General features: G+C 39.6%; 1 protein-coding gene across 1 annotated transcript in view; it reads left to right on the forward strand.

The window, feature by feature from the left end:
• Positions 1-15,889, forward strand: part of NHSL1 (NHS like 1) — a 136,868-nt gene that overhangs the window by 88,116 nt on the left and 32,863 nt on the right. The window contains 1 exon segment of the mRNA XM_077776056.1: positions 6,299-6,426. Within this exon segment, the coding sequence (XP_077632182.1) occupies positions 6,299-6,426 (128 nt within the window).

The following is a 15,889-nucleotide window of genomic DNA, read 5'->3' on the forward strand; positions in this document are numbered from 1 at the left end:
AAAGTATGCTTTGCCTTACAGTTATTCTCAGTTTAGTGTTGGAAAAATCTTTGTTTATTCATGATGGCTTGCACTTACTTGTATCTCACACACTCCAGACACTAAACTCTATTTAATGAACAAAGCCACGGTTTCAGAAACTGGGAGCTGTTGCAACTTGACAAGAGGAGATTTTCCTAGATTTCCTCTAATGTTGGAATAAGATAAGTGACAGTGGAATTTGATGACTTTATTAGATTTCAGAAATTTGATAAGAGTGAAAAAATTGGTCATCTGCCATAAATGTCTGCTGTCTAGTCTCACCTTAGACCTGGAACCCTATTTCAGTTGACATACCACCATTTAAACACTTATGTGACGCAAACTTCATTGTGGAAAAAAGAGGCATTGTCTCTTTAAGGAGGCTTAAAAGGTGATGGTGGAAGTACTGACATTTGCCAGATTTTCATACTTTTATGGATAAAAATTTTGCAGGTCTTTGGTCTTTTGAGATTTAACATCTCTCGTCATGTTAGCTATTTTTAATATTGCCAAAAACATTGGAACTAGTATAGGCTTTAGAGATTGATCCCGCCCAACAGCCCTTCCTTATTTTCCAGCAAGGAATCTTTTCAAACACATCTTACATGGTACCCAATACATGAAAAAGATTTTCCATATTATAAAATTTTGTGATTTTATTTTTTTTTTTTAATGTTTTTATTTATTTCTAGGAGAGAGAGAGACAGCGTGAGCTGGGGAAGGTCAGAGAGAGAGGGAGTCACAGACTGAAACAGGCTCCAGGCTCTGAGCTGGCAGTTAGCACAGAGCCCGACGCGGGGCTCGAACCCACGAACCGCGAGATCATGACCCAAGCAAAAGTCGGACGCTTAACCGACTAAGCCACCCAGGCGCCCCTAAAATTTTGTGATTTTAAATTTATTCTTCTTAAAGGATCAGTTAGTGAGGGGAAAAAGACTAATTGGAACAACAGAAGGACTTAGTTTAAATTTTTTTTTTTAAATATTTATTTATTTTGGAAGGAGAGAGACAGAGTGCTAGTGGGCGAGGGGCAGAGAGAGAGGGAGATACAAAATCCAAAGCAGGCTCCAGGATCTGAGCTGTCAGCACAGAACCTGACGTGGGGCTTGAACTCACAGGCTGCAAGATCATGACCTGAGCTGAAGTTGAATGTTCAACTGACTGAGCCCCCCAGGTCCCCCCAGAAGAACTTAGTTTAAAAGGGCCNTTTTTTGGTAGAGCATGTAACTCTTGATCTCAGGGTTGTGAGTTTGATCCCCATATTTGGTGTAGAAGTTACCAAAAAATAAATTCTTTAGTGGCACCTGGTGGTTTAGTCTGACTCTTGATATCATCTCAGGTCATGGTCTCACAAACTGCTGACACCAAAGAGCCTGCTTAGGGCTCTCTTTCTACACAGCCTCCCCCACCCCCTGGCCTCTCCTCTGCTCATGTGTGCACACATACACACACACTCTCTCTCTCAAAATAAGTAAATAAACTTTAAAAATAAAATAAAACCTTTAAAAAAAATAAAAGGGCCTTAGCCTTCACTTTGTATTTTGTTTTAAGTATTTGAAAACAATGAATTGTAACATAAGTAGCTACAAAGTGATAACTGTTTTTTTGTTTTTGTTTTTGTGGATGTGTGATTGATTGCATTTAACTTTTTGCTTTTCTGTTTCAAGTATAATTAACATACAGTGTTATATTAGTTTCAATATAATGTACTCAACAATTCTGTACATAACTTCATTGTTCATCACAGTAAGTGTACTCTTCGTTCCCTTCATCTATTTTCCCCATCCCAAGCCACCTCCCCTCTGGCAACTACCAGTTTTTTCTCTGTGTCTAAAAGTCTGTTCCTTTGTCTCTTTTTTCCTTTGTTCATTTGTTTTGTGTCTTAAATTCCACATATGAGTGAAATCATATGCTATTTGTCTTTCTCTGATTTCCGTTAGCATTATTTCTCTAGGCCCATCCATGTTGTTGCAAATGGTACGATTTCATTCTTTTTTATGGGCTGAATTATATTCCATTTTAAATATATGTACACACACAAAACACACCACTTCTTTATCCATTCATTGATTGATGGACACTTGGGTTGCTTTCATAATTTGGCTATTATAAATAAAGCTGCAGTAAACATAGGGGTGCATATATCTTTTCAAGTTAGTATTTTTATTTTCTTTGAGTAAATACTCAGTAGTTAATTACTGGATCATATGGTAATTCTCTTTTTAATTCCACAGTGGCTGCACCAGTCTGCATTCCTACCAAAAGTGCATACAGATTCCTTTTTCTCCACGCCCTTGACAACACTTGAGTTTTTTATTTTAGCCATTCTGATGTGTGTGAAGTATATTTCATAGCAGTTTTGATTTGCATTTCCCTGATGATGAATGTTGTTGAGCATCTTTTTACGTGTCTGTTGGCCATCAGGATGTCTGCTTTGGAAAAATGAATATATCCTCTGCCCATTTTTTAATTGGGTTATTTGTGGGGGCTTGGTATTGAATTGTATATGTTCTTTATATATTTTGGATATTAACCACTTACTGGGTATGTCATTTACAAATATCTTCTCCCATTCAGTAGGTTACCTTTTTGTTCTCTTGATGGTTTCCTTCACTTATATTACTCTCAAAAGTTTAATTTTGCATTTCTTTCCCTAGCCAGAAGAGACTTAGCTAGAAAAATGTTTTTGTGGCTGATGTCAAAGACTTGCAGCCTAAGTTTTCTCCTAGGAATTTTATGGTTTCAGGTCTCACATTTAGGTCTTTAATCCATTTTGAGTTTATTTTTATGTATGATATGAGAAAGTGGTCCAGTTTCCTTCTTTTGCATGTAGCTGTTCAGTTTTCCCAGCACAATTTGTTAAAGAGGCTGTCTTTTTCTCATTGCGTATTCTTGCCTCCTTTGTCAAGGATTAATTGTCCATAAAAGCATGAGTTTATTTCTGGACTTTGTATCCTGTTCCCTTGATCTATATGTCTACTTTTGTGCCAGGACCATACCGTTTTGACTACTGTAGTTTTGTAGTATATCTTGAAATCTGGGATTATGATACTTCCAGTTTTAGTCTTCTTTTTTATGATTGCGTTGGCTCTTCTCATTCTTTTGTGGTTCCATGCAAATTTTAGGATTATTCTGTGAAAAATGCTATTGGTATTTTTGAAAGGAAATGAATTAAATCTGTAGATTGCTTTGAGCAATATGGACTTTTTAACAATATTAGTTATCCCAATTCATGTTTATTTGTGTCATCTTCAATCTCTTTCATCAGTGTTCTATTGTTTTTGGAGTATAGATCTTTCACCAACTTGGTAGGTTTATTCCTAGATAGTTTACTCTTTTTTGGTATAGTTGTAAATGGGATTGTTTTTTTAATTTCTCTTTCTGCTACTTCATTGTTACTGTATAGAAATGCAACAGATTTCTGTAATTAATTTTGTATTACATGACTTTACTAAATTCATTTATCAGTTCGAATAGTTTTTTGGTGGAGTCTTTAGGGCTTTCTGTATATCATATCATGTCATCTGCAAACAAGGAAACTTTTGCTTCTTCCTTACTAAATTGGATGCCTTTTATTTCTTTTTCTTATGTGACTGCTGTGGCAAGGACCTTCAGTACTATGTTGCACACGAGTGGACATCTTTGTTTTGTTCCTGATCTTAGAGGAAAAGCTCTCAGCTCTTCACCGTTGAGTATGATGTTAGCTGTAGGTTTTTCATACATGGCCTATTTTATGTTGAGGTGTGTTCCTTCTAAAGTGGTAACAGTTTTTATTGGTTTGTTACACAAGGTAGGCCCTGAATCCTCAGGAGACTTCAGTTGATAGGAACACAGAAGTGTTCATTTGCAGCACAAGTTAATGAAATGCAAAATTATTGAATATTACTTTTTTATCCTAACTTTAAGGTAATTAATTAAAGAAAATCAAATCACATACTTACGGAATCCCAAAACTACATGGAACACTGAAAACCACTAATCATGCTTTATGTAATATTCTCTCTGTAGAAGGAGAGTAGAATTCTGACTGTTCTATTTACATTTTTTTTTTAGAAAACTTGTTAATATTGGAAAAAAATGTGAAAATGTTTCTCACTGAAAAGAGATTAATATGAATAAATCCTTATTAAACAATAAGTTGTATTTTGGAAGTTCCAGAATTTTTTAAAAAAATTTTCCGGGGTGCCTGGGTGGATCAGTCGGTTAAGCGTTTGACTTCAGCTCATGTCATGATCTCACAGCTCGTGAGTTTGAGCCCCGCGTTGGGCTCTATGCTTTCAGCTCAGAGCCTGGAGCCTGCTTCGAATTCTGTGTCTCCCTCTCGTTCTGCCCCTCCCTTGCTCGTGCTCTCTCTCTCATAAATGATTAAATGTTAAAAAAATTTTTTTAATGTTTTTTCCATTTTACTCAATATTAAGAGTGGTTGCAAGCCAAGCCCACAAATTAGTTAGCTCCTAAGTAACTGAAGTAGCTATCTTGTGATGACATAACGCATTTTTAAAGTCAGTTTGGCATTCTGAAAGATCCTCGTGACTATCTCCATGGGGTTTTTAAAAATCTGATTTGCAGTTCTGGGTTGGAATCTCTATTCACTCCCACTGTGAGGTAGCAAAGGAGAATAAGGGGTTTTCCCCCAGTTGGAGAATTTTTATCCTTTCACTGACATGACTGTTCATCATCTCCCGTCTGAGGAGAATCACAGGCCCTAGTGTTGTCACAAAGGAATGCTGAAGATGCCCTACTTTCGTTCTGTGCCACCAGGTACACGGTTTTGTCGTGCTGTCAGAATGGAAAACCTTCCTGAACCAAACACATTCACACTCGTTTAGCGAGCTGGATATTTAAAGGTACCCTGTGGTGAGCGAACCCTTTTGCAGGGCAGACGCCTCTCGAAGGTGCTGTCTGGGTAATAAGAAATCTCTTGGGGCTTTAAAAAGCCACTAATACTTTTCTTCCTGCGCTTGCCCCCACTGATCTGAGTAAGTGTGATTAGCACAGTGGTCCCTCCTCCATGAGAATCGCTGGTCTCTGAGCAGCCGATGGCCCCAGCCTTGCTGCACAGCGGGGCAGGGCATCCCCAGTTACCTTCCACTTGCTGGTGCCAGCTACTTCCCTGAAGTCTGGCGGATGGCTCAGACTGCCACCTGGCTTCACATTAAATTCCACTCAACGGTTATCGCCTGTTTGGCATCAAAGTTAGGTTGAGAACTAAAAATAAAACGAAGGCATTGTAATCCGTGATTTCTCATGTCCTTTCCAGCTGATGAGTCTAGGAAAGGAGCATAGTGTGAGAAGTATTGTAGTCTTTGATGGGGAGTTACATAATCAGTTGCTGTGTATAAAAATTATAGTAATTAAGAACCTGGAGGAAGTTGATGGAGGACGAAGTGGGAGAAAAAGGCGAAAAATAGTTGGGGAGAGGGAGGGAGGCAAATCCTGAGAAACTCTTGAATGCTGAGAACAAACTGAGGGCTGATGGGGGTGGGGGAAGGGAAGGGGAGAGATGGGCATGGAGGAGGGCACTTGTTGGGATGAGCACTGGGTGTTATATGGAAACCAACTTGACAATAAACTACAAAAAAAATAACGCAAAGACTAGGACAATAGTTAAGTTGTATATAGATAGGTTAGGAGTCATTCTGTCTGGCTCACAAGAGGACGAATGTTTTTTGAGCTGGTTAATAAGTTGTTTGTGTAAAAAAAAAAAAAGAGCCTGGTTTCACATTCTGAGTCCATTGCTTATCTGCATAACACTTACTGAGAAAATAATTTAATTACTCTGAACCCAACTCAGAGGGTTGTTGCCAAGTCTAAAGGTAATCATCCCATTAAAGCATATGAACATGGGGGCACCTGGGTGGCTCAGTCGGTTAAGCGTCTGACTTCAGCTCAGGTCATGATCTCATGGTTCGTGGGTTCAAACCCCATGTCGGGCTCTGTGCTGACAGCTCAGAGCCTGGAGCCTACTTCAGATTCTGTATTTCCCTCTCTCTCTGATCCTCCCCTGCTCACACTGTCTCTCTCTCTCTCTCTTTCTCTCTCTCTCAGAAATAAATTTAAAATTTTTTTTAAAAAAGCATATGAACATGGTATATAGTGTATAATCTGCTAATTCCTAGTTGTTTTTATCATCATTTTCATTACTAATAGTATTATTATTTTGAAAGCTTATGCCTAGGAAAATATTACTAGAACAGGTAAATAAAGAGAAGTAAACAAATTCTGGTTTTTAATGAACTCCCTCCCCCACCCCCTGCCCGGCCTGTCCCCTCTGCAGAATGTGATAAACTGAGGCGGGATGGCTACCGAAGTTCGCAGTACTATTCTCAGGGGCCCACATTTGCAGCCAACACCAGCCCACTCTGCGACGATTATCAAGACGAAGATGAAGAAACAGATCAAAAGGTAAGGCTTCCCAGTTCAACACGGGGACCCAGATTGCGTCCCGGAACAGGAAAACGACATCAGTTGAAAAACTGGTGAAGTCAGAATAAAATATGGTTTCAGTTAATAGTGTCATCTCAACTTAATTTCTTAATTTTGGCCAAGGTACCATGATTATTTAATGTGTTAACATTACGGGCAGCTGGGTAAAAGGTTCACCAGGCATTCTCAGTGCTATCATTGCAACTATTTTGCAAGTCAAAATTAGTCTAAAATTTAAGAAAAAAAAAAAAAAAGGTAAGGTTAGGATTCAAGGAATTCATTAAAGGGTCACAATCAGTAAGTATATTCTATGCATTTTGTATATTCTCTCTTGGGTAGAAAAAATGAAGGTCTTATTTTTGTTGTTGTTGTTTTCATATGACCAAGAACCCACTCGGATTCTAAAACAAGAGCTCTAAGTATAACAGTCAAAAGTCACTGTTTCAGAGGGGACCATTGTTTCTCAGAAAGATCGAACAGAAGCAGCACATTGACTTAATATTATCGAACTGGTCAGTTCATTTTAGAGACATTGGGTCATATCGGCAGTCCTTTTTCTCACGCCATCTCTTATAATATGTGCAGACTACTTAAGGCAAATATACTTTCTCAGTAATAGATGCCCATGAGAAGATAAAAATATAGGGAGATTTTGACTTATCTGGTTTTTTAAAATTCATTTTATTTAGTACCATGGACTTAACAGTTTGATGGACACGGGTTGGTTTAGAAACCATTTTTTAATCTAAGAAATTTCATGGGATTAGGTCAATACATAAATGCATTACTGTTTAGAGAACATTAGTCCAACTTTATTGTCCCTCCCCACATAAATAACCTCAGAGAAAAGGGTGGATAACAGTTGATCCAAAATGGGAAATTTACTGCCATAATTTTTTAGTCTTCTAATAAAAACCCAGGTTTTTATTTGAGAATATTTTTCTTATTTCTTTAAAAGTATGTTCCCACAGCGCCTGAGTGGCTCAGTTGGTTGGGCGTCTGACTTCGGCTCAGGTCATGATCTCACAGTCTGTGAGTTTGAGCCCCACTTCGGGCTCTGTGCTGACAGCTCAGAGCCTGGAGCCTGCTTTGGATTCAGTGTCTCTGTCTCTCTCTCTGCCCCTCCCCGACTCATGCTATGTCTCTGTCTGTCTAAAAAATGAATAAACGTTAAAAAAAAGGTATGTTCCCATATTAGCTTAGTCCTCTGGGACTCAAAAATACACAATACTGTATTAAATACTGTAACAGAAAACACAGCTACTTCAAAATTGATCGGGCTTTTAATTTTACAGCGTTTATTTTTTGCTCATTGATATGAGTAAGGAAAATAGAAATCAAAGATGAGTTATATGGTGAGGATTGTGTCCTCTTCTTATTTTTAATTGTTTTTCAGCCTTATTGAAATTATAACTGACAAATAAAATCGTACGTATTTAAAGTGTGATGACTTGGCATGCGAATACTTTGTGAAATAGCTATCACAGTCAGGTTGATTAACAGCATATCCGGGGCTCCTGGGTGGCTCAGTCGGTTGAGTGTCCAACTTCAGCTCAGGTCATGATCTCACGGTTCGTGGGTTCGAGCCCCACATCAGGCTCTGTGCTGACAGCTAGCTCAGAGCCTGGAGCCTGCTTTCGAGTCTATGTCTCTGTCTCTCTCTGACCCTCCCCTGCTCACGCTGTCACTGTCTGTCTCTCTCTCTCAGAAATAATTAAAACATTAAAAAAAAAAACCATATCCAGCATCTCACATACTTGCCTTTCTTCTGCATGCTGCGCAAGTGCTTACATTTTACACTCTTAGCCAATTTTAAGTACTTATTATGTACTTATTAACTGTATTATTATTATTAACTATAGTCACCATGCTGTATGCATGGGATTCCTAGTGCTATAACTTACAGCTTTGTTGTATAACAAAAAGGCTTGTACCCTTTTGGACCAGCATCTCCCCAAATTTCCCACCCATGAGATTTTTCTTATTTTATCCAGATACACTTCAACCTTTCACTGATGTTTAGAGGAGGAAAACCAAGTTTATAATGGGACCCAGTGGGACAGGGGTGGTTTAGATGCAGCATGATTGTAGGAGTTGTGACTGTCTGGGTGGGGTGTGCAGAGTCCCCTGGTGGCAAAGTGACATTATGAGAGGACATCCGCAGGACTTCTGGAACTTGGAATTGTAGTTGCTAAATTCTCACATAGCTGTGAGCTTATGATGCTCAGATCTGAGGGAAGGTTCAATCTCTAGGGACTAGTTTCTACTCCTATGTGAATTGCCACAGATCCCTCCAAGCCATCCTCTCGGAAATGTGTGGAGAAAGCAAAAATATCCTCGTCCCTGAGAAAATACACGTCCTGTCATGTTGAAAATCAGTCAGCAAGTAATGGTAACATGTAAGAATATATACAGAAATGTCTTCCTTTACATGATCAGATGCAACGTATGACAGCCTGTTCAGAAGAAGGACCATAGTGGGACTTGGTAGCGCTGATGTCCACTAGGACAAAAACCAGAGTTCATTGTGGAACCTCAGGTCTCCTCTTGGGGCCAACTGCTTCTCCTGTAAAATGGAGGCATGGGAGCAGGGGAGGAGCCTTCGCTGGTGTGGGTGGTGGGAGGGTGAACGGTTTCCTGGGCTCCCTGGAAACCCTCTGAACTCAATCACATTGTCTGGATTCATGGTCTTCCTATATTTGGACTCTCATAAAAGTGCATAGTTGCAGTTACTTTCCTTTACTGCTATGTGTCCTTGGTTAAAAATGTTTTGAGGGGCACCTGGGTGGCTCAGTCGGTTAAGCGTCCGACTCCGGCTCAGTCATGATGTCACAGTTTGTGATTTCGAGCCTCGCATCAGGTTTTGTGCTAACAGCTCAGAGCCCGGATGCTGCTTTGGATTCCGTGTCTCCTTCTCTCTCTGCGCCTCCCTCATTCATGCTCTGTCTCTCTCTGTCTCTCTCTCAAAAATAAACATTAAAAAATTTTTTTCAAATAAAAAATAAAGGGAACATTTCTTCCTTAAATATTTAGAAGCAGGTTGAATTATGTTCAGAAATTTTTAAATCATTGGGTCTGAATGTCTTCTCAACATAAGGAATTTTTTCAGAATAAAATAAATATCAAATTATATAATGTATTCATTATAAATGAGTCTATATTAAAACATCAACTAACAAATTATACTGTCACGTTAACTAACTTCCTCCTTCTTTACCTCCCACCCTCCTGTCCTTTTCTCAGCTGGGCTGTATCATTCAGTGTTGCATTAACTTCTACAATTTCTTGGCTCCATGGAGCATCAAAAATCCTATTTGCCATCTCACTATTGCACATCCAATTTGATGGTCTTGGAGAACATTCACCATCTTTTTGTTTATTCATAGTTACTAGATTAATTACAGTGTTCTCTATCAGACCCTATGCTTTTTTGTTGCTTTTTAAAAAATTATATATGTCAGCAAGACCTAGGGCTGCCCTCAGTGGCAAAAGGCCTGAAATTGATGTGGAAATTAACCTTTGTTTGTTCTTGTACTTTCTCTCCCACTTCCTGTGGGTCCTTTACCCTAACTAGTGCAGCAATATCTTCAAGTCAACGCAAGGGTTTCACTTGTGTGCACCCCATGCAGTTCCTCATGCACGATGGGCTACGCACCTGGCTCATTTATTCCACAGTCATTTCCTGAACAGTTACTCGCCCTGAGTAAATACTCACCCTGAATCAGGAGTTGTTATCAATCTTTGTGACCCCTTCACTGCTCACTGTATCATCATGATGCTCTGATGTCTCTGTGTTGTGTGGCCATCAGTGGTAGCCATTTGCACAAATTCCTTTATCCTTCCTTAATGTGTTCCTAAACAGAGCTACTTAAGCACAGAATTATAATTAGTTTTCAGGTTATGTATTTATTAAACATGGCCTGTGTCCCCGGGACTGCTCTGGGTGCCGAAGATGTAACAGTGACGCTAACAGAAAAAATCCTTGCCTTTGATCAGGGTGGATTTGATAGTGAGACACCAAGAGTAGAAAAGCAGTGATGCTGTATTAGAAAGTGTTATATACTCTGGAGGAAAGTAACGCTGGATGAGATAGAGGGGAGTTGCCATTTTTAACTAAAAGGGTAGGCCTTCTTGGGCAACGTAGTCATTGGGGTTAAAAGAGTGAGCCAGGCAGAAATCGTAGAGAACATTTCAGGAAGTAGAGTAGTCAGTGCAATAAATGTTTCTTAAGAGTATATGCTGTATACCAGGTACTGCAGAATGGAAAGATCAATAAGTATCTGTACTTGTCTCAAGGAAGTTATAGCTGTCTGGTAGGGAGAACTAACCAGAATAAAAAGGTATATGTATGTATATATTTTATATATCTATATGTATGTATGTATATGTCTACAGTAAGTGTTTTTCATACAGTAACATGTGAAAGAGAAATTCTAACTTGGGCAGTTGGGAAATGGGGGAGGGGTGGGGAGACATGTAAGAGGTAAGAGGAGTCATAGGGCTATTGCAACAGGCAAGACATACCAAGGTCTTAGACAAAAGAATGACTGTGTGAATGGCAAGGAAGGGGAAGACTTTCAGAGATGAAATTAAATAGAGGGTGGCATTCTGGGAATTAGACAAATTTCAGGTCTTAGCTCTGCTACTTTTTAAAAAAATTTCTTATTTGTTTTTGGGAGAGAGAGACAGCGTGAGCAGGGGAGGATCAGAGAAAGAGGGAGACACAGAATCCGAAGACAGCTCTGATACTTGTTAAGTTTCTTGGGGTGTGTCATTTGGGCCTTCCAGGCATTAATTTCCATATCTGGAAAATGGGGAGTGGAATACTATTGTTCTCTGAGTTCTCTGAATTTTAAAAAGACTGTTCTGGCCCCTGGGTGGCTCAGGTGGTTGAGCATCTGACTTTGGCTCTGTTCATGATCTCGCGGTTTGTGGGTTCGAGTCTCACATTGGGCTCATTGCTGTCCGTGCAGAGCCCGCTTCGGATCCTCTGTCCCCCCTTTTCTGCCCCTCCCCGACTTGTGCTCTCTCTCAAAAATAAACATTTTAAAAATAGTAAAAAAAAAAAAAAGGCTACTCATTCATTCATTTACTCAAATATTTATACAGATTCTCCAACAAACCAAGCATCATTGTATGTTATGCAGACCCATCACATGAAAAAGACAAAGCCCCTGTCCTCAGTGGGGAAACAGCATTAAACAAATGAGTGTAATATAACAGAGTGGTGAGACGCATTATGAAGAAAAATAAACCGGTAGTAAGGAGAATTTTAGAGTGGCGGGGCTGCTATTTTAGATTGAGTTTTCAAGAGGGGCTCTCCAAGGGTGTCATTAGAGCAGATCTCAGAATGAAGTGTACGAACAACACGTGTGCATATCTTTGGGTGGAGCTTTCTGGGAAGAAGAGATAGTAAGTACAAAGGCCTGGAGACAGTAATATGGTTAATCCTGTGGGTGAAGTAGCCAGATGCCAGAGTGGCTTGCAGTGGACAAGGGGAAGAGAGGCAATCATGACTTTGGGGAAATAACCAGGGGCCAGATCACATAGGACCTAAGTGGCCATGTTGAGAACTTTGGATCTATTGTTCTTGGGTGAGATTGGGGAGGCACTGGAGGAACTGAGGTAGAAAGTAGCATGATCTGATTTTCTATTTAATGCAATTTGGCTGCTGTATGGAGACAAGACCATGGAGAGTTGAAAATAGAAGTAGAATGATAAGTCAGTAGCTATTGCAGTAATCCTGGCAAGATATAGCTGATGCGGGCTGGGACCAGGGGCACGGTGGAGAAGATTCTGGGCTTATGTTGAAAGTGGATCCTACAGAATTTGCTGAAGTGAGGAGAAAAAGAAGAGTCAAGGATAATTTCATTTATTGTCTCTCCAGCTTGATCCCTCTAGAATTCCATTTCAGAAATTATTTGACCCCATGAGAAATTCTGTTCCGCTGATGCTACCCTCTTCATATCCGCAGTCTTCCTTCCCCATCTTAGATGACATGACCCACAATTCTTTGTGCATACTTGCAACTCTGATGGCCCCTGTCTCTTTCAGTCACTTTCCTGAAGTCATCCCAACCCCATTTGAACCCAGCTGTACCTCTGCTCTGCACTTAAAGCCTGGCTCACTAAGCAAGGCTAGAGGAAAACCCCGGGTTTTATTAGCTGATTATACTATAAATGCCTAACCTCGGACCTAAAGTGCCAGCACTCCTCATATATTAGCTCATCAATTCACTCTCCCACTGCCCAAATTATAGTCCATCCTTCTCAAATCTCCAGACACCATATTTTCTGCTTTACTCTCAGATACCGTCTGTGATATTTACTACACTGTGGGGAGAGAAGGGAAGGGGGAGCAATCTGAAGGCATATCCTTTCACAACCAAACCTATTGAATGGCTTGCATCTGTTCCTACAGCTCCTCACCCTTGGCTGCCATTGCAATGGGTGCATAGTCCTTGCTTCCCTTCTGCCCTGCTGCACCCCATGTGCTTAGATTAGGGCATGGAAGGTGGTCAGCACTCAGTATTTTTTCAGTGGAATGATTAAGTCCAACTTCTCAAGAACTTCATCCCTGCAATTTGCCCCTCTCCCTTTGGCCTAATCCATTTTCTCTCTTTATTGCATCAGAATGCCATTATACGAACATGCTGCATTGTTTTTCATCTTGAAGAAACCCTCCTTTGACCTTTCATCCCCCGCTCCCCCAAACTCTGTAATAGTTTCCAGTTCTTTATAATAGAACTTCTCCAACGAACTGTCTAGACTTGCTGTCAGCACTGCCTTTTCTCACAATCTCCTTTGAACCCCCTCCAAAGAAACTTTTATCCCAGGCACGCTACTGAAATTACTCTTGTTAAGTCTGTTCATCACGTCGATCTTGCCAAATCTAATAGTTCTCAGCCCTCCTCTGATTCAGCCTCTCAGCAGCGTTGGGCATAGTTTACTCTTCTTCTTCAAATACTTTCTGTACTTGGCTTTCATGGGACCACACATTCCCTGTTTTCCTCCTCCCTCACTAGCCAGTGCTTCTCTGTCATGGTTGGATGCTCTTCCATATTTCTGGTGTGACTCTGCTCCTATGAAACAGGCTTAATCCTTAGGTGATCCCACTGAGACCCATGGCTTTAAATTCCAGACACTGAAGTTTCCTAAATTTCTGTCGCCAGTCGAGACCCATGCATTTATCTGCTTACTATCTGTCTTATGGGTATCTCAAATCTAATCCCAGTATGTTCATTCTCCCATCGCTACCTACTCCTTTCAGAGTTTTCCCCACCTCGGTAAACCATATAACTCCATTCTAATAGATACTTAAGTCAGAAATGTTGGCCACATTCTTGATGCTTTTCCTCTTACACCTTCAGTAAATACTATAGAATTATCAATTCTTGAACCACTACTAAAACCCAATATCCAGTGTTATGCAATGATGACGTCCAGGGCATGTTTCTGAGACTGGATCATCAGGGCACACTGGAGGTGAGGTTGTGAAAGACCAATGAGAGATGGATCCACTCTGTGGATACTGAGTTCACCAAGAATGTCAACAGGAGGAGTGGTGGAGGGAGGCTGAGATGGGATCATCACAGGGGAGCCATGCTAAGTGATGGAGTTAGCTTTTATTGCATAGCTAGTAGGAAGTCACTAACATATTTTTTTAATGTTTGTTTATTTTGAGGGAGAGAGCATGAGGGGTACAGGCTGAGAGAAAGAAAGATAGAATACCAAGCAGGCTCCATGCTTGAACCCCACACAGGGCTCAATCCCATGAATCGTGAGATCGCAACCTAAGCAGAAATTGAATGCTCAACCAAATGAGCCACCTAGGTGCCCTATGGGAGTCACTAACATTTTTAAGCAGACGACTTGATGATTAGGAACAAAAGTTGTATATACCATCTTTTGTTAGATGGAAGGTGTTTAGATAAAGTTGAAACTGATTTTCTAATTTATGTAGTATATCAAACCTGACTCTAGAACTCTAGAGTATTTTAACAGATTGATTTCTAATTTGAAGAATAGAGAAATGTTATCAAAAATTCACACCAGATTGACAAAATAAATGGTAACTGTGTGAGGTAATAGGTGTGTTTACTAGTCTCATTGTGGCAATCATTTTGCAGTATATACATATAACAGATTAGCACATATTACACCTTAAACATACACAATGTTTTATGTTGATTATATCTTGATAAACTGGGTGGAAAAATGAAGCGCATTTTAAAAAAATTGGACCAAATTACAAAAAGCACCAAGTTCAGATGGTTTCACAGAGAGGGCTCCACTAAAGCTTTTAAAGAGTAAGTATATAAGGAAGGGGAGGAAAAGAGAGAAAGGGAGGCAAACCATGAGACTCTTAACTTTAGAAAACAAACTGAGGGTTGGTAGAGGAAAGGTGGGCAGGGGATGGGCTAAATGGGTGATGGGCGTTAAGGAGGGCACATGTGATGAGCACTGGGTATTATATGTACGTGATGAATCACTAGATTCTACTCCTGAAACCAAGATTACACTGTATGTTAACTAGAATTTAGATAAAAACTTGAAACAAAAGAAAAAGAAAAGAAAGAGTAAGTAAATTCAATGCTTGAAACTTTCCCAGAGCAAATAAAAAGAAGGATATGGTGTGATATTTTATTTTTAATGAATTAGCTTAACCCTGAGACCAAACCTAACAAAGACTACACAAAGCAGAAAATCAGCTGGCCAGTCTCACTCATGAATATTATCATTAGAAGCCATAAGTAGAGTGTTAGGAAGCATAATCTAGCAGCTCATTACAAGACAAATACTTAGAAATGAACCTGGATTCATCCCAATAGGAATGCAAGGATTTTCAGTATCCATTAATCACATGTTAATATATTAATGGATTTGAAGAGAATAATCAGATCAAAACCGTAGATAATGACAAGGTATTTGATACAATTCAACATCCATTCTTGATAAGAAACAGTCCATAGTATAGGAACAAGTAGATACTCGTACCTTAAAATGTATCTGCCTTGTCACCAAAGCCAACGTGCTGTTTCTTGGGCCATTATTCTTAGAATGAGGCATAAGACAGAACACTCTTGTCACTATTATTACAATGTATGGGAAGAACTGGCCAGAACACTTAGAAAAGCTGTAGGATAAGAGGCTCAGAGATAAGGGAAGACTGAGATTAAATTATCATTCTTTGTACATGATATATTTGTATACTTGGTAACTCAGGAAAATAAAAATTTGAAACTGCCATCAACATTAGAATTCAATGGCATAGAAAGGTATGAAATTGATGTATGGAAACTAATAATTCTCATATCTACCAAAGCAAGTTACAAGATATAATTGGGAAAAAAATCTATTTAAAGTTATAATAGCAGATGGGGCGCTTGGGTGGCTCAGTTGATTGAATATCTGACCCTTGATTTCAGCTCAGGTCATAATCC

This window comes from Crocuta crocuta, unplaced genomic scaffold (assembly GCF_008692635.1).
Source record: "Crocuta crocuta isolate KB4526 unplaced genomic scaffold, BGI_CrCroc_1.0 scaffold25, whole genome shotgun sequence".
Lineage (NCBI taxonomy): Eukaryota > Metazoa > Chordata > Mammalia > Carnivora > Hyaenidae > Crocuta > Crocuta crocuta.